The 26,094-nt window shown below is 41.6% G+C and overlaps 2 protein-coding genes across 2 annotated transcripts; one reads left to right on the top strand and one right to left on the bottom strand.

The window, feature by feature from the left end:
- Positions 1–213: 213 nt before the first annotated feature.
- Positions 214–2,665, top strand: spx (spexin hormone). The gene is made up of 6 exons (XM_030439281.1): positions 214–325; positions 775–858; positions 1,008–1,065; positions 1,602–1,664; positions 1,808–1,894; positions 2,465–2,665. Exons 1-6 carry the CDS (start codon positions 320–322, stop codon positions 2,527–2,529), a joined length of 363 nt encoding a protein of 120 aa, XP_030295141.1. The 5' UTR covers positions 214–319; the 3' UTR covers positions 2,530–2,665.
- Positions 2,666–2,833: 168 nt separating this feature from the next.
- gys2 (glycogen synthase 2) lies at positions 2,834–22,626 on the bottom strand. Its single transcript, XM_030439280.1, has 16 exons — positions 22,429–22,626; positions 18,505–18,686; positions 16,337–16,528; positions 16,069–16,254; positions 13,659–13,803; positions 13,347–13,464; positions 13,026–13,146; positions 12,726–12,832; positions 11,350–11,409; positions 11,122–11,200; positions 9,545–9,658; positions 8,160–8,286; positions 5,318–5,413; positions 5,029–5,192; positions 4,567–4,647; positions 2,834–4,106 (listed from the first exon to the last, which is right to left on the bottom strand). Exons 1-16 carry the CDS (start codon positions 22,550–22,552, stop codon positions 3,888–3,890), a joined length of 2,115 nt encoding a protein of 704 aa, XP_030295140.1. The 5' UTR covers positions 22,553–22,626; the 3' UTR covers positions 2,834–3,887.
- Positions 22,627–26,094: the final 3,468 nt, after the last annotated feature.

Here is a 26,094-nt window from a genome sequence, read left to right as displayed (position 1 = left end):
TGCAGCCGCTCCGTGAGTGATTTGGAAAAAGTCCAGCGCGGAGCTGAGGGTGCTTATGACAGCTGTTTTAATTCAGAAATATTTACGGTACACCACTGCTCTCAATGAAAGCAGCAGAATTGATCTGCGACTCCGTCCATTCGCCCTCCTGACCGCCCCCGTTTCATCAAATTGGCGTGACCTATCGCTGCTGTCGTCACGCGGCAGCGAGGCGCAAACAGCGCGTATAAATACAGGGACGGACATCACCGCCAGAATCAACCTGAAGCTTTGACTCTCCTCCTCTGCTGGACACCGGACCCACAGGACCCCTGGCAGCATGAAGGTGAGGAGAACGCACCAAAAGTTTCGGTCGGTCTCGGGGGTGAAATCTGTCTATGGAGGGATTTCTTTCCCTTTTCCGGCTCTTTTGTATGTTTGTAAAGATTGTATCCAGGACATCTCTGCCTTTAAAGCGGCCCTGCAAGACAGTGTGGGTGTCCTGCAGGACCGCTTTAAAGGGCACCCAATGTTTTCTGGTATTTTACGCATCTTCTAATTACTGATAATAAACGTTTAAAAAAAAAAAAAAAAATCGTAGCTGCAGGTCATTCATGTCATGCTACTTTGCACCAAACTTTTAAGTCTCTCCGTAAATGTAATGCTATGATTCCCGACGTGCGTAAACTTGTGGTAACGCGTTGATTACGCAGCAGTGTTCCTCTCAGAAGGACGGGGCTGTGTTACATGTTGTGGACTAAAGCGCTGGTCACCATCTGCCTCTCTCTCCCGCAGGGTTTCAGGACCACCGCATTAACTTATGTACTCGCCCTTTTACTACTGTCGTCGTTTATCTCACAGTCGTGGAGCGCACCCAAGGTAAAGCTGCTTCTTTTCTCTTTGTTAAACGCTTGACTGCGAGGGTTTCACTTCATAACTGAGGCACAGAGCTCAAACTGTGAAGTGACTGACTGTTGCCAGCAGGAGGTCAGGTAACGGGAGCAGCTGTGTTTGTTTCTTCATTAAAGGGCTCTTTCCAGCGAAGGAACTGGACCCCGCAGGCGATGCTGTACCTCAAGGGAACTCGTATGTATTAACCTACTGAACCCTTGTGCTCGATATTCAATTCATGAATGCATGATGAAATAAATATTCAATCATTACAGATTCAATGTGTAACTTAATAATGATTTTTTTTTTTTCCAAATTAAGATTTACTCAAGTGTTTGAAGTTGTGTTTCAGTGTGCCAGCAGCCTGTGTGTCTGCCAATCAAGACACACAAGGCACAGTTTATGTTTTTTCTGGTTTGTGTGATGAAAAACTTCATGTTCATTGTGGAACATGAACAGCACAACAACTATTTTATTGTGAAAAATAAACTCAGTTTGAAAATCAGTGCTTCACTATCATGGGTATATTGCATTTTGTGGCACTGGATACATGTTTATTTTTATTGAATTCATGATATCATCCATATTTATTGAACACCTGAATGCTGCAGGTCTCCATATTTATTACAAGGAGACAAACTAATATTGCACCGAGACAAAGATAACACCATTCTTATTTGTTTCAACACATTGACTGAGCTGCTGCATGGTTCCTTTTTCTTTTATTCAAGAGGGACGCAGGTTCATCTCAGAGGACCGGAAAGAAGGGGACGTGTACGACACCTTACACTTAGGTACAACACACACTTAACAAAACTGTTTGTGGACAAACTGTCTTTATTATATGGGAGCCATTCATAGGAACGTTTCCAAAACAGTCCACATTAGTACATGACTGGACAGATCATTTGTGTTTCTGGTGTTTCTTCCCCGTCAGAGACCCGTAGTCAGAACACAGAGAAGCTGAGCGTGGACCAGGCAGCCACCGTCCTGCTCAACTTCCTGCAGCAGGCCAGAGAGGGAGGTGAGCGCAGCATCTCTACATGCAGGCCATACTTCAGGACTGAGATTTGGTTGGAGTGAAAACTTAAAAAAAGAAAGGAAAAAATCTACTCCTTGTGTTTATTATATATTTATATCAATCTAGCACATTATTATCCAAATGGTTAACTCATCTGTATGTTTATTGCAATGTCATTTTTGTCAGGGGCGGTTCCTCATATGGGAGGAACGGCATTTGTAGAGGGGCAGCATGAACTAAATTTGTTTGCATTCATTTCATCTGTTTTTTGTTGCAGTACCTGTAATATATAACTGTATCTGTTTCTGTGTGTGGTTCCAAAGTTCCAACAATTCATTTAATTAAAAGTTATCTTGTGCATTTTTGCCCAGACATGAGAATGTTACTAAGGTCTCATTTCAAATCAATTATGGACAATTATTGATGGGATACACAGTATCAGCACACATTTCTATACTATGGGGTGTTTCCTCTGATTTTGAAGTATTTTCTACAATTTGAAACCTAAACATTTCCCTCTGGGCCACAAACCTTGAAGGTCTTTAATGTTCATTCCCTCTTTCTTTCATGTAGCTGATGAAAACCCAGATGAGGTGTATTTCCAGGAGCTGCCGGTGTGGAAGAGAGAATATTTCTGATACTCTTTCCTACATGGTCTTTGATTTTTAGTGTAAGGTGTTTGGTTTTGTGTGAGAAGAACAGCTGTTTTGTAAATATGAATTTTCTGACTATGTTCAAAATGTGATGTTTTAATAAAAACAGTTTGAATTCCTAGCACTACTCGTCTGAGAATGTCACAGTTTTTAAACTTCCTGAACAAATTATGAGAGTATCTACTGACTATTATAATGTCTAAGTAGGTGTCAAATCAAATACTGTATTCATGATGGCAAATCACATACATCAGGACTGCACAGCAGAGCTCATCACCCCACTTCAGTGTTGAGTCAGCAACAATGTATTTTAACAGGAAGATGACAGAAATACTCAAAAATATTCATGTATACTAGACAGAAACAAACAATAAGTGAACAATGTATACAAGCCTACAGCATCAGCAACTATAATGTTTTAAATGTCACTATCCACAAAGCAGACAAGACTTCTAGAGCTGTTGGATTACATAACAACATACAGTAGCAAGAAAAAGTGTGTGAACCTTTTGGAATTACCTTGATTTCTGTATAAATTGGTCATAAAATGTGTTCTGATCTTCATCTAAGTTACAACATTAAAACACAGTCTGCTTAGAATAATACCACACAAACAATTATATGTTTTTATTCAGTTTCCTGCTTTTTATGGCTGGATAGACATGTTTTCAATGGTCCAGCTAAATGCTGCAAGAGACATGTCACATCAATTCATCTGGCAAAATAATCAATTGAAACCATTTCTCACATGGACTAAACATTCACTGGCTTTTCAAACTAAAGCTCAACAGTACCGTTATGTGGGGGAATGCAAAGTTGGCTTGATTGTGACACAGGCAGCCAGGATTAGAATTTACTTTTTAATTTCACTTCCAGGCAACCAATGTTAGTTAGCGTGCAAGAATGATCTGATTACATCAGAATAGAGAACTGCGTGGCATTTGAAGAACAACAGAAGATAACCTCACACTGTTACTAAGGAAGCATGTATTAAATCTATTAGTGGGCCAAGAATGGAACCATGGGGAACACCACCATTAGACTGAGTGTCACAACAGGAGACCAGGTTTTGTAATGCGTCTGCATCAGAGCTAGGATATCATTTTCAGGACTTTTTTGGGGGGGCCATTTTGCAAACTTTCTGTCATTTAGGGTTATCTTCTGCAACATGGAAGCAGAGTAAGTAACGACAGTGGAAATGGGTGATTTCACCGCAGCGAGAATATGATCTCCTTCTCAAGTGTATTTCTTGGAATATGATGGTGATTAGTCTCCACCCATTTAAGCACTGGGTAACTGGGATTGTAAACCTGTGTGTATTCTGCAAGTACACATAGTACATTTCAGTTTCCTGACTCTCCTGGTTGCTTCTTCTTGCCCTCCGGCACGGCACCCAGCACAAAGGGAGCCTTGATGTTCAACCGATCCCTCTCAGCCTCCTCATCTTCATCGTAGGGCTCGTCGTCACTGTCCTCCACATCGCTGTGGTGAGGGGTGGAGTGGAGGGAGGCAGAGGGAGAGGGGGGCACCGAATAGGGCCTGGGATAACGGAAACCCTCTGTCTGTGGAGACAAAGCACTCCAAGTTATCACAAATTCTACAAAGTATACCACTATTAAGATGTTCACTTTCACTTCTATGAAAAGCATTTTCATTTTCTATCATTTCCCTTTTTCCGATGTTTTCTTTCTTTCTTTCTTTCTTTCTTTCTTTCTTTCCTTCTATGTTAATGATTAACGTACTCAAACCTGAAGATTGTCAGTAATGTTTCAGAATCAAAGATGGCAGAGCAGGAGAAAGGGGGAGTCTTATTCTATGTAACACTACATGAATCCACATCAGCACACTCCACAATGATGTCTTGTCATTCATCCAAATGTTAGGCTGTCAATTAAAGCCTGACAAGTGGGTTAAATCCAACAGTATCCACTGTGTGTGTGTGTGTGTGTGTGTTGGTACATGCTAGCGATGGGCAAAGCAGTTCTTTTCAGTGTAGTAAATCACTCATTCAGTATTCCTCACCTTTGGAGGAGCCATGGGGTCCATCTTGAACTTGTCTGCGAAAGCTCTGCTAAGTGCGAGATGGCGGGCGTGTATGTAAAACTGCAAATCACAAGTCAAAAGCAATTTTACTGAAGAGTTGGATTAGAGGCAGAAGAGAATATACTAAACAAGACTTCTTGTGTCTGCCCCAAATTTACACCCAGTAAGTTAACTTACATTGCTGCGCAACTTGTCTTACACTCAGTTTACCGTCAGTTATCTTGACTATCGCTCAAACCTAATGTGCATCTCAGCTACATTTTTAATGCAATCTCCCTTCGTTATTTATGCATGAAAACAAATGTATTGATTAATCTAATGATCTTCTTTCATGTGAACTGTGAGTGCAGACATGAATACAGTATTCTGCCTGATAGAGATCATGTCTTATTCCTTCTCCTAGCAAAACAGCTATTTGGCTCTGGTGCAGCAGAAACAGACCCGCCCCAGGTATCTCCAGTCCAGCAGGTCAGACAGCCTCTCAGTTCTGTTACGCTGGATGATGCGCTGGCGCCGAGACTGCTGGCAGAAACTGAACATGAACTGGGTGAGCTGGTTACAGGACTCCTCAGCCGAACGGAACCGCCGGTCCACAATGTAAATACCTATTAGAGACAGAATGGGGAACATACAGTCCCTGATGATCACTGCCAACATATGATGATGATAAGATGAGACTCGTGGCTGTTTGTGTGTGTGTGTGTGTGTGTGTGTGTGTGTGTGTCCACACCATAGGCAGCAGGGTCAGAGACATGCTCCTCCATGAAGCAGCCGAATCCTGACAGGTTGGTGGTCACACTGGGAATGCCCATCACAGTACATTCACCTGGGGAAGTACAAGCTACAATAAGTTTGTTGTCATGTGCATTGGTGTCAGGTGACAAAAAATACCATCTAGCAGCCATTTTGAAAGTCCTCAGCTCTTTGGTCCATGAAGGCTAATAAGATCTGTTTACATTTATACACGTTGAGTGTGCAGATCTGTGGAGACAGCAGCTCCAGTCAGAGTCCTGCACGGGTTCGGGTACCCGCGGGTACCCGACAGTTGACCCGCACAATTTGGATGAAACGGGTGAGAAATAATGTCTTGTGTCGGACACGGGTGCGGATCGGGTCGGACGCCTAGAGAGCGCGGGTCGGGTTTTGCGATTGTCATTTTCATGGCGTCAGGTGCAAAAAAATAAAACACATCTACAAAAATATGCCTGCATTTCAAAATGATAAGCATGTACTGTATTGACCTGAATATAGGACGAGGTTTTTTTGGATGAAAATTATGTGGAAAAAGTGGGGTCGTCTTATAATCGGGGTCTAACCGTTGACACATGCTGATAGTTGTCTGGGTCGCTACACGACCACAACAGCAGAGGGCGCCAGCTTATTGTAGAGACGTAACTGACACTGTAGCTGGGGTTATCTGTCAATCACAGCGGAGAAGAAGTGACAGGAGATGAAAAATGGAGAGACGCGGTGATTTTACGGAGCAAAGTGGATCAAGTGTGGCAAGTTAACAGACATCTGAGGCGGAGCTATGATGCTGATTTTAAGATAATGAGATCGATGCAGCGGAGGCGCCAAACAACTGTCAGCCAGCCAAGAAATATGGAGTTATGGAGCGTAACGTCTGAAGATGGCGGGTCCAAAAAGATCGTCTGAAAACGCTAACAGTAAGAGAAAAGCTTATCGTGGTCCTCTAAGCGGCCGCTTCCAAGAGACTGACAGGAGGGTATGTGAGTTTGTTACTGAGAGACGAATTTTGGTTATCAGAGTCTTTTTCTGAAGATTAGTCTTGAAAAGAGGGGTCGTCTTATAATCAGGGTCGTCCTATATTTGGGTCAATACGGTATATTTCATATGAGCTCATTCATGCGTGCTTGCGCCCTCCCAGAACTCCCATTCCCCACGCTGGCTTACTTTCATTTTTAAAAATTGCGTCAGTCTAATTTTGCTTCGGGTGCGGGTCGGGCGTCGGTATCAATTTATAACGGGTCGGCTCGGGTGCGGAATGTAATTTGTGCTACTGTCGGGAAATGGTTCGGATGCGGTTTTAAGTACGACGGGTACGGGCGGGTGCGGGTTTGCTAAATAAGACCCGTGCAGGACTCTGGCTCCAGTGTTGGTAGTGCTGGCAGAAGGTGACATAAGCTGTGTTGCAACAACAAAGGGTTTGCTTATAAAGAATAACAAATTCACTGTCAGTTTACAGTTGTTAGCTTCAAGTGGCAGCCTCCAAGGCTGGAGATAAGAGGCAGTATGGAAGAACCAACAACTGTGTTCCTCAAATGGCCACTCGAGGCTCCAAAAGCAAGTCCGTCCCTGTAAGAGCCCATGTTAAAACGCCCAACTTAACAGCAGAAAAAGCGTTTTTTGTCTCTATTGCTAATTTACACATCCATGACAACTGTACAGGGGGCACACTTGTTTTTTTGTGTGTTTTTTTTATGTGTTTCATCCTTGCGGTTGGTTTGCATAACACAGCAGCGGCCGGCAGCGGAGCTAATACCTAATTGTTAACTCTAGTTTCCCCCAACACCCCGACCCCTTCAGCTATCACAGCTGCATTATCTCTGGGCTCTGGACCAGCAGCAGGGCAGACTTCCAGCCTATGCGATCTGGTTAGCTCAGACACTCTGATGGCAGAGGATGAGTGACCCCAGGAGGAGCAGCAGACGACAGAGGTCTAAGAGGTTGTTGTGTTCCCAGGGAAACTGAAGCTCGTAAAACCACCATATCAAAACCACAAGAAAAGTGTTTTTATTGTGGATCTGTGGTTCTCAGTTCTGACCCTGCACCTAAATGTCTTCCTAACAATCTCTGGGGATTTGAACCATGTCACTCTGCTTTCCAGCTCCTCCTGGTGGATCCCAAGACATTGCCAGGCCGGGTGAGATACAGAGTCCCTCCAGCAAGTTCTTGGTCTCCCTGGTCTTCCAGTTGGTCGTGCCTGGAAAAACTTGTATCCCAGATCTCTTGCTTTTAGTCACTTTCCATAGCTCGTGACCAGTGGGACTGTAGATGGACTTGTAAATCGATAGCCTCACATTAGGGTTCAGGTCCCTGTGCCTGTACCACTCTGTCTATGGCTCTGTCCACTGTTTTTTACCGTCAGTGTTTATCATAGTATGCCCTGTTGAAGTCAATGTGATCTCAGATAGACTGCCTTATAATAAAGGGTCCTGGTCATACATTAGTACTGCAGTACAACTTGCACCATAGGCCTGAACTGGCCGATTTCATCAGCCTACCCAGGCTGTCTTGTTGCAAAGTTTGCAATGAGTATACAATGTGTTGAAGTCTAGTTCGTTGTTACACAGGTTGCTGGTTTGCTAAGGCTGTAAGGGGTATACAGAAGGTACAGTACAAGCCCATGTCAGCTTCCATATAATGTGTTATTGCAAAGGGTGCACTGGATCAACAGAATATTGAAGGGCAAATCCATCATTGCCTCCTGGCTGCTGTGGATCTGTGTTGCAACTGCAGTTCATCTGTATTTCAGGAACATGAAGCATTTGTGTATGTGCATGCATGCACCCTTACATATTATAAGTAACAATGTGATGGTTAAAGGTTACCAGGTGTGTATCCCCAGGGTTCATAGTAGGAAGGGAACACTCCAAGGTTACAGCCACGGACAAAGTCCTCATAGTCCATTGGCAGCAGAGGACTGGTGGAGGACAGGAACTCAGGGTGGAAGATAATCTTAGAGACAGACAGGGAGACATTTTCTGAAAGACACTGAGTAGAAACATGAGGCTGTGGAATCAACTACTATTTATTAGTCAACACCTGGAATTTATCACGCACACCCAAGCTCCAGAGAGAGAACTTTTCATTGTATATTCCACCAGCTCTCATTTCATGACATATATTGTCAACTTTGTAAACAATATATTCAACTAACTCCTCGATTTCACAACAATTGTTTAAGATATTTGTTGTCAGCAGAATGTGGTCACTCCCCACTGCTGTGACATTCTGACCTCTCCACCATAACTTTTCTTTCTTTCTGAAGTTTCAACTGTATCTAAAAATGTAATGGACATATTACCATGAAATGTATAGTACATATCCATGCCCCAGAGAGGATTCTCCAAAAGAAGTGTCCTCATTGCATAAGCACCTCCTGACTGGTAAACACATCACAGCAAAGAGACATGAAATGACAAGTAAATACTTAAAAGATTAAAAAAAAAAATAAAAAAAAATAAAAACATAGAAAGGCTACATATAGCCCGTTCCGTGTCAACCAAGTCTCTGGAAACACAGAAATCCTACACTGATTTTAAAAAGATGAGAGAGAGCGAGTGCACCAGCCCAGTCACCAGGATACAATGTTAGCAGTTAACATGTCTGCCAGCCACAGATATGTTCATATGTAAGTGTCAGAGGCTATGTACAATATTGACTTTTCACATTCAAAGCTCATGATTAATACCTGACTTTCTCACATGATATGGATGCCAAGCTGACCATAGTTCAAGTCTGCATTGGGGATGTGTGTGAAAACATGGAATATTTTCAGACCTTCGAATAATTTCCAGCTGTGTTTGTGGTGACAAATAGCAGAGTCACTCACCATCTTCTACAAAAACATTCACAACTCAAAGACTTCACCTCGACCCCGCGTAGCATGACTCCCCCCACCAAAAAAGAAAAAATGATATGCACTTGTATGTTCTTTATCTTACCACTTAAATCATAGCAGCCTTCATGCACTTAAGGTATCCTTGATAAATAGCAGCTATGATGCTCAGATGAGGATTTGAAAATTGTTTCAATTTTTTCTTTCTTACTTTATCGATGATGTGTGTTGTGGTTTCTCACTTGTGACGAATGCACTAATTGTAAGTTGCTTTGGAAAAAGCGTCTGCTAAATGCCCTAAATGTATATGTAAATGATCCCAGAAGACCACAGTGATAGTAGACCCATAAGAAACAGACAGGAAATGTTGAGTACCTTGATACGGTCGTTCCTGGAGTTGAAGAGTCCGATGCGTCTGACATTGGACAGGATGGGATCTTTGGAGTCGTCCAGCATGTTGTGAGTGGTCACTGGAGGGAGGCTGTGTCTCTGCGTACAGGTGTTGTTTCAAAGAAGAGACAGGTCAGGTGGGCCTGGCAGGAAATTTCAATTGCCACATTTCCAAACCAATAGCTAGATTGGATGTATATCACCATAATGTCAGTCTGACGAGATGATATCCTGGTAGCTTGTTTTGAAATATTGATTATGGACATTTTTAGCTGAAATGTACTTTGTTATTGCTTTGCAGCAAACAATGGCAATCACTTAATCAATATGGCAATATATCATTCTATCAGGATTAAACACTGAAACATGTTGCGTCCACTGGACAGACAATCACTGTGTGTATTAATACAGCCTGGTTTCTCCTGAGTGTATGTACGTGTGTCTGTGGAGTGACATGTAAGAGTTTACATGGCTGCCTTCACACACTATATGTCTTCCAGATACAAACACACACACCTAAAGCAGTGGAGTGAGAAGAAATGACATAATGAATGTTTGATTCAGTGGTCCGTCACTTCTAACCTTTCGGACTGTGTTCAGAGGTATAGAGTTAGTTATTTAGTTAGTTAGTTAGCTTCAACAATGTGAATGTCTATTTGGCAGTGACTCACAATCTACCTATCCAGGTTTGGTTTTTTTACTTACAAATTTAAATTGGTAAATGCTGGTAACCCAAAATTGATTGAAAGGGCAATTTGGTGAACTGACAGACATATTAGTTGTTTAAGATATAAGAAGTCTTGAAGTGTGTTCCATCTTTAAGGAGGAGAGTAAGAGAGCTCTGTGAAGGCTGTGTGGGGGTGGATGGAGAATGCGGGGCTACACATGACAAAAGAGAAAAATAATCACAAGCACACTTCAACCAATCAACATTCAGGATAAGTCTCTGTTCCATCACTCTCCACACACTTGCAGTCAATAAGACTCTCAGTCCATTTCCCTTCACTGAAATATTGACATTGGCATAAATCCATTGAATTGAGAAAGACCTTTTTATAAGCACGTGTAACACTGAGCTGTAACATACATCAGCTCGATACAGCCGCTCTATTGACCCGCGCTCTTGAGTAGAGAGAGGTAATTAATCCACACTCAGGTCACGACTCTGACATTCATTCATGCTTTTCGTTGAGGGGGAACCCTCTCACATCCTTTTATGATTCACCTCCAACCCAGGCCATCACTCACATTGATCGCCCCTGGGGAAATGCCTTATCCATTCATAAAAATAGATCCGTGTACTATGAGATTTATCATTTACAGCGTTGGCTAATTTGTCTCTGTCGGCTATTTTTACACTGCTACTTTAATGATGGAGCAGTTCCAAACCATAAAGCCACTGGAAACTTGACTATTTAATTTATTAATGCTTAATTTCTCTACTTCCTTTCTTATAGTGATCTTTTTTCCTCAACGTTTTCCCTAAATCTTAAATGTCCTGTCCAGTTCACTGCCAATACTTGTTTGCTGTCTCAGCAGCATGGGGGGAAAGGCTGCAGTACCTGAGTGGCATAGATTGCTCTCTTCATTATGGTGAAGTCGTCTCGGTCCAGAATGGAGTTCATGTCAGGAATCTGCCCTCTGAGGACAGAGGAAACAATGAAGCACATAACATAAAACATGCATGTCTCCATTCATCACAGAGAACCAGTGTTAATGTACACAGAAAAAAGTGTGAATTGTAAAATCAATAACAGCCGCGGGTTCACCTACACTGTCCATATACTTACTTTAACAGAGCGTCATACAGCTTTTTGCCAAACTTCTCCTTCACAGTGTGAGCTGTATCCCTGTGGAAGTCACACCGAAACCATCTTTAGAAATGCATATTTGACCCAAAACCATGAAAATTCCCCTGCATACCAACCCCAAATTCACGTGCTGAACAATTTACAACAAGGACATGAAAATGCATAACTGAGGCAGCCATTTTAACTTTCCTTTAGGATGACAGCAGTGACCTAGAGTTTGAGAGGCCGTGCTGTAAACTGAGATTCTGTTTCAACAAACTGGTCTGGGAAAGTCAACAGTAAGATCCCCAAACCAGAAGAGATTTTCATGTATTATTTGTTTTCCATTTCCAGATCTGCCACTGTTATGGATGAATCGGTTAAGTTTAGGCAATGGATTCTTGTGTACTTACACAATATAAAAAGGTATATATAGTATATAGGGTTAGGGGTTAGGATTGGGGTTGCACTGCTCAGCTGCTGACAATCAGCCAGCTCTGGAGAAAAGAGTTGGTGCAGAGCCAGACCATCTGGAGGAATAAACACCTGGAGTAACATCGGTTCATTCTTATTTAGAGCAGTTTACTGTCAGAGGAGAGCTCAGAGATTACTTTTTAACTTGACGTCCCTCAAAAAGCAATCAAACACACCTGGACTAACACATCTTAGGCACTGGATGAAAAAAGAAAAAAAAATGTCATTCAGTGCTGTAGATTTGTTAGTCCAGATTTATGAGGGATGTCTGTTTGCGGTGTGTTCTAATTGGGCCACACGAGTCCAACCCTACTTGCCATTGTCTTGTAAGATAAACTTAAGTGTAACTTAAGACATTGGTCTAAGTAACCAATCAATAAACTTAATCACAAGTGAAGTGGACAGTGTGCAGGAGTCTTTTTTTGTCAGCCTTCGGTCTTTAAGGGTTGCAGAAGCTGCAATCTGTATTTATCTTCACTCCTGTTTATCAGCCTGACTGCAGCAGTGATCTGGAGGTCACCTCCATTGTCAGGTGTTTCTGTTCTGTAATGTTGACTGCTGACTGGAGCTGGAGGGGAAATGTACTTTACTTCATGTTCGTAATGTTACATAGAGGAGACAAAGGACCAGAACCAGATCCAGAGTCTCTGCTGAGTGCTGAGCTCAGTGAGAGGTTCACCTGAATACAAACTCTTGGGGGCGAATACCAGGGGTCAAACCTGCTTCACTAGTGGCGAACATACCATTTAACAACCACCACTCTGATGAAAATTAATCTAACTTAATCTAATGTGGACTAGAACTTTGCTATCATATCGTGTGCATGACTTGTAAGTTGATCTGGGCTACAGTGTTGGTCAAGTGCTTGATATAAATAATGTATAAATCACATCAGGCCATACCAGAGCTGTTTGCGTACTGCCTGCCCCTTCAGTGACTCCACATTGAAGTTGTTGGTTTGAGCTGGCATGATGAAGAAAACTACCACTGTCACATCACTTCTGTGGACCTGTGGAAAGAGTGAGGGAGGAGTTAGAAAAACAAACCTGAACAGGATTAATGAGTGATTGGTACAGAGGTACATGTTTTTGAATATTAACTTGAGTTACACGTTAGAATTGATCTGAAGGTGTACCGTTGACAACTTTCACACATTTCACACAGTAGTGTGCTACTGAATGTAGATGACGGGAGGACCTCACCCTTAATAGGTAGTTGAGTCTGGATAGTGACTCAAGGAAAATATCAGCTCCCTTGTTGGAAAACTCATAGCGTCCAGCGATGAAGAAGAAGAGGGTCTTCTCCAGGTTGAAGTCCAGGTGACTACCAGAAGAACAAGGATTACCATCAGGTTTAGAGGAAACAACTCTCAGTCAAGAATGTGTGGGATTCTGAAGTAGATTGTTTCAATACATGAAAGGCTCTCCAGTAATGACAAAAGTCAAATCTGAGTGCCCAAAAAAAAAACCCTGGGTTAGCTCTACATGAGATGGATCACAACTATATTCACAAACTCCACCCACCCATAGAAGTGTCCTCTGACAAACTCCTGGATGCGGGCCTTGCTGGTGGAGTGCAGGTTCTGAAACTCATGCATGGCCGAGAACTTCTTCACATTCAGACCGTTTGGGGTCACCACATCTGGATCATCAACATAAGTATTAAGACTGTTAATGGACAGTTAGCTCATTGGATGGTTAGTCCTTATACTGGTGCTAGTGACAAAGATCTCTGGCTTCATCCTCTAGTGAGATTTACTAGATTTGCTAGATTCATCACTATTCTTAAAACACAACACATATAGTCTTCACAGCATCAAGGTACAGCATCCCCACCTGCCTTCCTGTGAAGCATGTGGTTGGCTTCAACAGCAGTGATCTGGGAGACTGTGGTGAAGACGTGAGCGCAGTGGACCGCTGCTCTCTCCAGGCAGTAGCGATGATAGATCTGCCTCTCACCCGCCTCCTTGTCAATGTTGAACTACGCACACACACAAACACACACACATAGGGAAGGTCATTACACTATAGGAGGCAATTATTTTAAATATTCTAAAGTTTAGCCTTTTGGCTTAATGTGGAATTAGTTCAGGAAATATATTCAACCACTGAACGAATGAAATTCAGCTGCAGAATTTACAGAGTGTGTCGAGCAGGACAAGACTGGATGGAATTAAATGTTGGCATTTTACTTTAGAATTACCTCATTCACTGATCTAAAATGCATTATCTAATTCTCATTTTACTTAATACTCTTATTTCTTAGATCTGTAATTACATTAGCGGTATAGTTTGGACACAGACAGGCTTCCAGCTCCATGTGAATCGGTTGAGGCACACTGAACTCCTTCCTTCTGATTACACTTGATGAACACACTCTGCTTGTCACACATGTATTCTTATAATATTCTTAGTAAGGAATTTCATTAGCCTAACTATTAAATGATCAACTTAACAATAATTGAATTCATTTCATTAAAACCCTGTGATCATCTGGTTTGAAGGTTGATCGGAGCGAGAGGCCGAAAATGCTGCAAGCACCAGAAACCAGAGAAACATAAAAAAGTGTCAGTCTTTATTGTCCCACTTTGCCAATTTAGCACACAGCTGGCAAAAAGGCTGACACAACAAACAGTCAACTCAGCTGAAAATGCATATTAATATGATTCCATCAATAGAACAGATGAAGTTCCTCTGGATTGGCTGATGTAACAAACATCTTGTCTGTCGGTGATGGAGGCAGCCAGTCAGTGGCCTTTAGCTCCATGCTGACCTTTAGGAAGTGAGCAGTAAAGAGCCAATTAACAATATCAAACCGACCCCTTCACACACAGCTCAACATCACTAATGATGCTCTAAGTGGCTGTAAAAGGCTGCGATTTTTGGAATGAACCTTTGAATGGGCAATCGAATCTAATGAAATAGAAATGTGTGGGTGTGAAATGAGATGTGTGTGTGAGAGTGTGTGTCCCTGATAAAATGCATCATGCTTAAGTCGTGGTTCTTGATGTAGAAAAGCAGAGATACTGTATGTGGATAATCCTACAGCATAATATCACCGCCTTTCTCTTTTGTACACTTCTTTAACTAACTACTTCTGTGTCTTTTCTCAGGATCAGCTGAGTGTAGTACATGTATTTAGTAGAAACTTTACTTAAAACCACACAAAGACCTTACCAGTTCATTAACAATAGTGACTACTCAAAGCTCCTCCAACAGTTCATGAACTAAAAAGTCCATTTAAAGATATAATAAGTAATAACTCTGATCTGTCAGAGGGTGAGCAAGAAAGTCGGAAAATGTGACTAAATGTAACGAGATGACCTCATCTGTGAGTACTTCTGCCTGAGTCGCATCATAAAGATTTTCATCAGCAATGGTGGCAGAACAATAGACCTGAGCACAGACATGTACAGGATGGTAAAAGCCTTGGTGAAAAGCCAAGCTTCTGACATCCAACCATTTTTACAAACAAGAATATAATGAGAACAAGGACATGAAATGGGTTCAGGAGTAAAAAAAAAAAAAAAAACAACACATTCACGACATCCGTAGTTTTGACTGTGCACTTTGATTTCAACATTCCAACAGTCACATCTCACAAAGAGCTTCCGAAGAGCCCACTGATATCTGCTCCTGGACACACTGCCTGTTATCTATCCCTTACTATCAGTCATTGTTTCACTCAAGAGGTTTGGATCTTTGCTATTTCGACTCCATTTAATGTTTTTGTTGTGTGCAGTTTTGAATATTATTGATTCTTATGGCTTGAAGACAGTGTATGCTACACTAATGCCAGCTTTTGTGCCAAATAAGCAAGCAGCTCCAAATATGAAGACATAAACAGCAGACTTAAAAATGCCTTTTATCTCTCTGCAACTGAGTGTGCATCCTGTCACCTTAAATCTCACGAGTCACAGCAGACACAAGTGACAGCTTCATCTGTCCACAAATGAACCAGTATCCCTCTGCTGAACATGTTCGTCAGTTGTTGTTTTTTTAAATGTAACTACATATGAATCATTCAGGGGTACACACCATGTAAAGCACGATGTCAACTCAAATGATAAAGCTTTTAAAAGAAGATTTGTTGTCAAGTCCCTCCACAAAACACAGCCTTCTGGTGAGAAAATAAAGCAGGATCTGCTCTGCCACCCGCAGTAAGACTGGCCTGCTTGTGTCCATTTGTTATAATCTAGTTTGCAGCATTATAGGCCTGTGTTGGCCAACCATCCTGACCTCTCACCTTGTCCAGGTTGTTGTAAAAGTCTGCGTTCCCTGCACAGAGGTATCGTCCCAGCAGGGTGGCATGTGTAGTAAAAACCGTTGCCATGGGAATCTTGCGGGAGCGAGAGAGAATGAGCCCTGGACCTGCCTGCCACTCATGGAAATGTCCAATGACATTGGGCTTGTCTCCCAGGTTGTCTGTTAACTGCAAAAAGTGAACATTGAAAGAAATTAAGAGGCTTCACTGATGAGCAGTGTGCTGAACGGCAGGCTGAGCAGCAGCTGACCTCTTTGAAGAACCAGGCGATGAGGCTGCCCAGGATGAGCGAGTCGTTGGCCTCTCTGTCGTGGTAGGGCAGGCCGATGTTGCAGGTCTCCCACAGATCCCCCTTCCAGCGGTCCAGGTTCCAGGCTGCTGAGCCGATGTCAAACAGGATCACGTAGGGGCTGCCCTCGATCAGCCAGCGGCCAAAATGAACCTGCAGCATCAACATCAGCGAAAGAAACCAACAGCGAGCTTTACAGTTTGAAGACTCCATGTTGAAAATCTACCTCCAGAGTTCCAGTGTGTGAAAACATGTATTCTAGATTTGTGATGTAAGAATCAATTAGATTTTGCCTCAAATATTTGCTCATTTAAAATATTGCTGTGAGAATTAAACCCAATAAACCATTCTTGTGGTTGCAGTCATATAAAGCATTAAATGAATCATTTTAAATGTGTTTCTAAAGTTTTATATTTCCCTGCAGCTGAGCCTTACATGGGTTACCACTGACAACTGTAGGACTAACCCTCACTCTAAGCACAATACATGAGTAGGATTCCTTCATTAAACCAGATTTTCGATCCTGTTGTTCTGATGGTCAGGGTCTCTGGTGTGTGACCGCCATCTAGTGGCTAAAGATTGGTGACTGGATCAACTCGGTCATCAGTCCACAGTAACAATGTCAGGATAGAAGAATGAAAGTCTTAGTTAGCAACTGACCTTGATACTGCACACTGTATATGCAGTTAAACAATACACTTAAGTGTGAATGATGCATATACATAATTGTTATTGTCAAAATCATGCTCCATGCTCACTGCTGAGACCAATTCGCCACAATAACTTCGGATTTGTTGGACAACTCTGCTGCTCTACAGTATTTCATCATAATGCTTTTTTGTCACACATTTATTTTTTGTTAACCAATATACATAGATATTCCATTTGGCCTTATTTATTTTCATAATATTTTGAATAACTGTGCACCCCGACTACCAACACAGCAGATTTAGACATTGTTTAAGTCACTTGAGGAGGCAGAGTTTGAGCCACCGACTAATATATAGTATCTGGGGCGCCGAAAAGGGTGGGATAAGGGGAAGGATTCTAGGGGCCCATCATTGACAGGGGCCCAGAAAGGCCCCTAATAAAATTATAATACTGGCAAAAATAATATGACACTAATTTGTTAGTTTATAATCATAAATATGCATCACTTAATGCACTGATAATAACACTAAGTTTATTTTGGAAACATTTCTCAAGGCCCCCCCCCCTCTGAGTAAAATTGTTCGGTCCTCCCATCGAATCAACTGAACTGCTGCGCTGTGTGGTGTATTCAGTCAGTACGGAGACCGAGAGAAGGCAAAATGCCCCAGAAGTCGGGTAGCCAAAAAAGGAAAGACAAAAAGATTAGGCAGGAGAGAGAAGCAAAGGGGCGTCAGTATGTCACCAAGTTTTTCCAGAAACAAGGTGGGTTTGGTTCATGTGGTGGAAAGTTCTGGAACACATTAGTCTGTTGTTTATCTTAACCTTGTGGTTTTTAAGCTAGCTAACTTTTCTCCCCATATTAGCTCATATTTTGGAAGAAAACTCTGGATTTTTAGATTTCACTGTTCACGTTTAGCAAGCTGCCTATATTTAATCAGTTGACCACCCCTCCTGTCAAAAATGATGCATGTTTGAACAGACACATCAAGTGCAGCAGCAGCAGCCGCAGCTGAATCTGGTGATGGTGATGCTATTTCAAATGGTATTACAGGAAATTCTATATAATTCATGTATGTCATGCATTTGTATTTTTCAGGTAATTTAATTTAAGAGAATTTTATATTTTAACCATTAACGTTGCAGACTTGCAGACAATGAATCTAAATTCCATTGTATTCTGAGTGTTCAGTGCTTCCCCTACTAAGTAACTGTCATGTTGTTCTTTTCACACATATAGGAAAATATAGTCAAACATATCATGAAAATGCACAGTTTTATGTATGCAGCATAACAAATAACTATACAGGGGCCCAGTAATATTTCTTTTCATGGGGCCCAAAACCCTGGCAGCGCCCCTGTATAGTATTAACAAAATGAAAATGAAGTGAGTGCAGCCAACTTCCTGAAATGTATCAGACAGGAGACATTTAGCTAAGACACACACAAACACACACTTTGTCTCTGTGTCTGTCCCCCACCTGGCAGCCGTTGTGGATGAGGGCGTCCATGGCCTTCCTGATGGCTGGGTTCGGTGGCTCGCAGCCCTCCACCTGGGTCTTGAAGTTGTTTTCGAAGTAAGGCCCCATCATATAGTAGTTCTCCCCCCATTCATCCACTGTTATCTTGGCTTTGGTCTGAATCACTGTGTAGATTCCTCCAACTGCAGGTTCACACACGATTAGAAAGGAAAAGGCAGCTCTGAAGTGCAACTTTCTAACCTGTCTTCTGCACTGAATACTGACAGAGATGAGGGGCATGCTTATATACTGCTGTACTGTCACGTAAGTTAAACTCTGTGTACACAAACATTGGGCCTCATTCACCAATATCTTCTTAAGAATCTTCTTAGATTCTTTCTTAAGTTGTTCTTAAGAGGTTCCTTAAGAAAACGTCAGATTCACCAACGTGTTCGTAAGCCTCAGAATTGTTCGCAGCTGTGATCTTATATGCCATTGTTTTGTTTTGTGATACTACCAGCAAAGTTTCATGTTGTGTCGAGCCTTCTTAGTGTTTTAAAAATAGAGATTTTGATGCTATTGGAAATGAGTTTGACCCGAAAACGAAAATACGATCAATCTTAAAAGTGGCGCATTCATCATAATTATGTTTTAAACAAGCATTTGACTCGGTTACATTCACAAAAAGACCCTAGGTTGCATTTCGGCAAGAGTTTTGCTTTAAAAAAGTCTGAAAGCTCATTGAAAGAGGATATATAGGGGATCATTTTATACAGACAGACAAAATTGAAAATGAAAAAAGAAACTGATCTCTTGAAATCCATCCTCTCTTTTAGTGTTGTCCTTGTTTTAAACATTTTAGTAAGGCCTGAAAACCCTTTAGTAAAGAAAGTAAAGAAAAGAACATGTTCACTTCTTCTTCTCATTTCATTTGTGATGTACAGTGATGATGCATACTTTTTTATGATTTACTTGTTGCCCCTAAATCTCAAAAAAAACAACTCACTGAAACACATGCTCAATTCTGGACGTGAGGCTGCTGTAGGTGTTGTAGATTTGCCTTTTGATAAACTGACAAACAGTCTGTCTTTGTCCTGTGCTTCAGAGGAGTTTTATAGAATCTAAGCTTCGGGTTCTGTGGGTTCACAGTAACCTGAGGGTCATGCCGGGCTGATTTGTGCCGTTTCTGGCACAAACAACACAGGCAGACCAAACACACGTGGAAATGTTTTCTGTGACTAACTTGGCAAAAAAAAAACAAATATTGGTAAGAAGACTATCAACAGTCAGTGAGCTCACAGTGACGTATGGACTGCATCAGAGAACAGGGGTTATTTAACAGCTGAGGGCGGAGACAACAGCAGACTCCCTGATAACCTGTCTGACACTGTTAGACAGCAGGAGCAGTGTTGGAGAGGAGTACATGTCCTCCACTCTTAATGCTGAAACACTCTGCATGTGCACAAACACACAAGCACACCTGCAGAGAACAGATATTACAGCGTTATCAAGGACTCTTTTCTGTCTATATCTGCTTATTCATATTTTATATTCATGCATTAGATTTTTTTTTTCATTGCAATTCTAACAAACTGACTCTTTCCCAATGTTACATCTCTGCATACTCCCTCGGGTGCATCTACATACAAATTCAAGTCAGAGGTGCAGTTCAGCTCCCAGTTAGTACTCCAGCCTCCAGCCTGCATATTTTACATCACTTATCCCTTCCCACTGTTTCAACCATTTATATTCTATTCAAGTTTTATATGCTTATTCATTCTTTCAGCCAGAAACTCCATTTGAATATAATGTTGGATAATGCATGATAAATTGTGATTTAATCACCTTCTCAGTCTCATTCATAGTAACTGATCCTTTCCCACGAGGGCATTTTGCCACCCAGTCCATGGTTTTGGGATGGTGGCCAAGTATTTGGAATGAAACTCAAGAAGAAACTAACTTACTAGAGGAGATTTAGGTAAAGTACCTCCAAAATGTACAATACAATAGAGTAAATGTACTTAGTTACATTACAGGTTATAATTTCATATCACGTCCACTGTCAGTTGGTCATTGTTGTACAATGTATCTTGAACTACGTTTTCCAAGTAGATTTAGTCAAGCAAACTCAGTCTCTTCCTCAGTTGGCTTGGTGTGAAGTAAACACACCACTGAACATGACCATGTACATTCAGCTGTGCTGGTTTTTGAAAAGATTGCACAGATACTACTGGAAATACATATTTCACAGTGTTGCTGTCATGGCCAAATCAGAATGGCATAAAGTGTAAATTGATATGTTGTAACAATACACCTACTTGTTACCTGTGCCTTCTATTGACCCAATTTTGTGATGTAAAGATTGATACTGTATTTAAAGTGACTACGAGGAACTTGAAGTTTTTGTTCATTCTAGTACCCCTTTGCACAAATGCAGTACGACCATTTGTAAAGGTCTTTACTTTGTTTTGGAAATGAGTGACAGAGACCACAGGATGGATCGCCATGAGGTGATGTATGTGAATTTATATGTGATATATGTGATCAGACCTGACAGACCACAGGCATTAATGATAACCATATACACCAATCAGCCACAACATTACAACCACTGACGGGTGACATGAATAACATTGGTCATCTCATCACAATGCAATGTTCTGCTGGGAAACCTTGGGTGCTGGCATTCATTTGAACGCCACTTGACATGCACCACCCATCCAAACACTGTTGTGGACCAAGTACACCCCCTCATCACAACCCTACCTGATGGCAATGGCCCCCCAGCAGGACAATGTGCCCTGACTCCCCACAAACACTGCTCAGGAACAGCTCGAGGAACACAATAAAGGGCCCAAGGTGTTGACCAGGCCTCCAAGTTCCCCAGATCCCAATCTGATCAAGCATCTGTAAGACATGCTGGAGCAGGTCTGATCCATGGAGGCCCCAACCCACAACATACATGACTCAGAGGATCCACTATAAAACGCCCTGGTGCCAGACACCACAGGACACCCTCAGAGGTCTTAAGTCATGTTGTTTTGGCAGCACAGGGGGAACCTTCACAATATGAAGCAGGTGGTCAGAATGTTCTGCCTGATCGCTGTATGTATATGCATTAAGTGTATTACCTACTCTTACATGAACGCTTTTCATACTTAAGTACATTTATCGGATAGAACTTCCTCTTCTGCATGTCTAAACTGAAAGCTACACATAGTAACAGGTTGTAAAAACCGACAAATCCCCCAAAGTTTAGATCATGACCTCATCATCCATGTATGGCTCTGAACCAAGAGTCTCATCAGGTCAGGGTTGAACAACCCTGTAGACTCGATCATTACCAGTGTAAAGGGTGACACAATGACATCTCTTGTCCAGGAATAGATTTATCCAGTTTTCAAATATGCATTTTTCGTGTCGGTGCCTCTGATTTCACTACTGACACATCAGGAGGCTAAAAGTAATAGCTGTTCCCCTTTCATCACTTATCTGCAGTTTAATGTTTAGCTCTTCAGACGGAGCAGACTGTCTCTACAACCACTGGGTTTCAATATTTGCTCTTTAAGGGCAAAGAGGCAAAGTTTTAATCAAAATAACACCAATACTGCCAACCAAAAGACTTTTAAGGTCATAACTTTATGAGTATTTGTAGATTTTATTCAATTTATTACTTTAAATAAAATGCTCTTTATGAAATTATTTCAAAGAAAAAAAGAAATCATGCCAAATGAGTGTCCAAGTCAATTCATGTTTTGACTTTAGTTTCAGCGTCAATGCAAACTGAAGATAATATTCAAATACTCTGTGCTTTGAATTAAATATCTAATATTGCATTGTATGATTCAGCAATTTTTGGACGGTCTTCTTGCTTCATAGGCACATCAGATCATACATCTCATTTCACTCACCGATGAAAGCATAATTAGATACTTATGACCTTACCTTTGTTGGTCACCTCCCAGGCCACCTCAAAAAGCAGCAGGTCCTCCACGGGCAGCTCGTCCTCCTCCCAGGCCGGCAGCAGCCCACTCAGAGACGTCATGGACAGGGAACGTGACAACGGCATCTTGAAGGTCTAGAGGTCCGACAGACACCAGCTCGAATCTAGAACTGTAACAATCTGAAGTGAAATCAAACAGGCCTGCAGGAGGAGGTCCTGGGCTCAGCCTGGACAGAACTCTACGCTACGTCACAACAGGACAAGATGAAAGGGACTGACGGGGGCAAAGAGCTTCCAGCAGCATACTGAGGCTGACCTCACCTCCACTGAGCAGGAGGGATGTTTATCTTACACACACACACACACACACACACACAAGGGTGAAAGGTTCTGTGGACTTGTTTGTGATGAACTGAATGTGATTGTGAAAAGTCAGTGAATGAAAGCAGGTCTTGCCAGGGACCGATGCTGTCAAAGGCTGCCTACTGAAGAAAGCACCAGTGATAATATTGTATCCAATATCACTATCCTGAAATATGACAGGAGAGAAACGACTGAAGCAATAATACTAACAGCACTGAATACAGATAGTTAATCAGTTTGATGTTCAGTTCAACTGCCTTGTTGTTATGATGCTGCAGATGTTTTAGATGTAACAGAAACAGCCATCTGACAAGAGTTCTTTAATCAAGTTCAACCAATCGTGACTCAGCTCATAGTTCCTTTTTTACAGAGTACACTAGTCCCATATCTTATCGAGCCAACAATGACACTGTACAAAAGTGATGAGGACCTGGCCCCCACCCAGTGAGAATGATGCCTGTACTTGAAGTCTTCACGTATGACGTACGTCCTCACTGTCGCTGCTAAGCTAAAAGCTAAAAATACCCATATCAGAAACAAAGCAAAAAAAAAATTTAAAAAATGAGTTACCAACTACCCAAATTCAATATTAATCGAAGTATAGAATTAAAGTTATTAATGAGCAAAAAAACAGTCGTATGTCCAAACAGAGGTAAAATGTATGTTTCCTCACAGGATTTCAAATGGAAAAAGTGATTAAAAAAAAAAAAAAAAGACCGTAAATAATTCCAATTTCATTCATAAGTCAGTGTCATGGTTCATTTTAGTTGGGGAAGTTATTTGGTAATTTATGTATGTTTTTGAGTATGTTTGAAACTGCAGACTGTCTACCAGGAAATATTACAGCATGCTTTATGGATTCCTGAAACGATTTTCCACAAGAATCACTCAGCCCACTAGCACGATGCTAACACATTATGGGGATTCCCATTTAAGCGCTAACACAGTTTACCTTCGCTACCTTAGTAAACGTATTTACTAACCAAACGTTTCAGTTCACATACTGAACATAAAATGATATGTGTGCTCATATTTACAGGCAGGGGCGGGCTGGCCATCGGGAGGTTTGGGAGTATTCCCGAACGGCCGGTCTGTTCCAGGCCGAACCGGCCGGTGGTCGGAGCGGTTTTTTTACCCCATAAAACGGCCGCAGGTGGCACAGAGTGGAACGTCAGACTGGGTCAATCTACAAGCGGCCAGCTCCCAACTTGAGCTGATCCTTGTTTGAAATGTGATTGGCTCAGCCGCTCAGTCAGTCTTTAAACCGTTATGTTCCTGTTTAATAAAAGAACAATAAGAAAAAGTGGAACGGGATAAATTCAAATTAGCAAATATGTTAAAAAGAAATAAGCCGTAGAAAGAGATGGGTGGAGCAGAAAGCATTCATGTTAAAATTACGGTTCCACTTGCGTCCGTCATGCAATCGGATAAAAGGCCTCTCCAAACCAAGTTCCCAGGCTGAATTTCAACCCCAGTCCGCCCCTGTTTACAGGCATGTACAGTATTTCATATGTTCTTGAGAGAAATTTATGTGAAGTGCTGACTTCACATGATGAAGTCAATCTGCTGCTGTAGCTCCAACATGAGCCTCTACAGCGAGCTTTAAGTGGACACGCTGTGTGCCAGGAGAGGGCAGCACATATACACGTTGGTGTTATCTATCATATTAATTCTTATGACATGTGATGAGCTAAGTGTAGCAGTTGAACCCTGATGACTTTTTTCCTGAAATGACTTTTTTGTTATTACTGAAAGATTCAAGTATGGAAAAAAGGTACCGTTGTCTACCGGTATCGAATTCAAGGTACCGGTATCAGAACTGGTATCAGGTCAAATGTTAACGGTACCAAACACTGGCCGCAGTGCATAATTTGTGACAACTGTACAAGGTCTGCTGACAGTCTCCATAAGAAGTTGCTGTCAATTAATGGCTTATAATTAATCTAAAAGGCATCCATAAATCATGTATTGATCTCATAAATGATAAGGCCATTAGTTAGATCTGACACTTACATTCGGTTATTCCAAAGAGCCTGTTGAATCAGGTGTAGGGATCACATGCTCATCACAACCTGGATCAAGATCATTTGAGAACACCAATGGATGAAGGCTTGGATGCCTTTACAAATGTATGGAAAGATTCATTTGGACGGAGTGAAGGCATTCATATGAAAGATGTTAATATACTGTCATAAATAAAGCGGTTGCTATGAAGAGGCTAATTGAGTACACAAAGGTCACTGGAGACATTAACGGTTCAGGCAGACTTTGCTTGCAAACTATTTCAACTCAAACCTTCAAACTTGAAGATTTATCAGTTTATAGTAAAGTATGTATGGTATGATGCAGCAGGGGGCTTAGTGATGGTGACACTGGAGGCATGCAAATATGGTGTAATTAGTTTATAGCTTAACATTAGCAAGTCTAATGTTCTTTTACTCGAGAAAAAATAAGCTTATGTTGGCTAAGTTTATAATTTTTCCGAAAGAAAGAATATCTTATTCTTTCTGCCTTGTGTTTAAAATTGAGTCTTTGCTAATGAAGAGATTTCCAAAAACAGTAAAGTAGGATGTACGACCTTCTAGGGCCCAGAACCAAATGCTACATACAGGAAGTGACTAAAAGAATCAGTGACCTGATTAAATGATGCTGCACCTATACACTGAATACACTGGTATACATTGTTATATCACATCATCCATTTGGCATCACTTATTTTAATTAGACATTGAAATGTGATGTGGGTGATTTGTAAAAGGTCAGAGAAGGTCATTACTGCAGGAATAAAGGAACATGAACATTGATCCATACATATCACAACCATCGGTCATAGAACAGGACAGCAGCTGGCTGAAAGAGTTCAGTAGGCCTTTTACAGCAGCACAGACTGCTGGAGGTTCAAGAGGGAAATGGAGGGATACTGTAGAAACTCCCTCAGCCAGCACTGTAGACTTCTGTCAGTCACTGTCTTATTATGTACGTATACCAGGCCTGGTCACGTCCCCACTGTAAATGGTAAATGACATCTATGGACATGTGGAAGTGTAGCACTCAGCCCACTCTCCTGTTTCTGCATCACTGCAGCCGCATCAGACTGCACACTTACATTTCTCTGTAAATGCTGTACCTCTGCTCTTTAAAACATTAACATCATGAGTTTTTTTGGGTTCTTGTTTTTTCTTGCTGGATATGAGCTTTCTTCATGATTACTAGGGATCTTCTCTTCTCATTTCAGCTCTGTTTAAATCACTTATTGTGTGTGGCAGCGTTCATTGCTAAACCATTTCTCAGCATGTATGCACCAA

This window comes from Sparus aurata, chromosome 14, assembly GCF_900880675.1.
Source record: "Sparus aurata chromosome 14, fSpaAur1.1, whole genome shotgun sequence".
NCBI classification, from domain to species: domain Eukaryota; kingdom Metazoa; phylum Chordata; class Actinopteri; order Spariformes; family Sparidae; genus Sparus; species Sparus aurata.
This window is presented reverse-complemented; position numbering and strand designations above follow the sequence as displayed.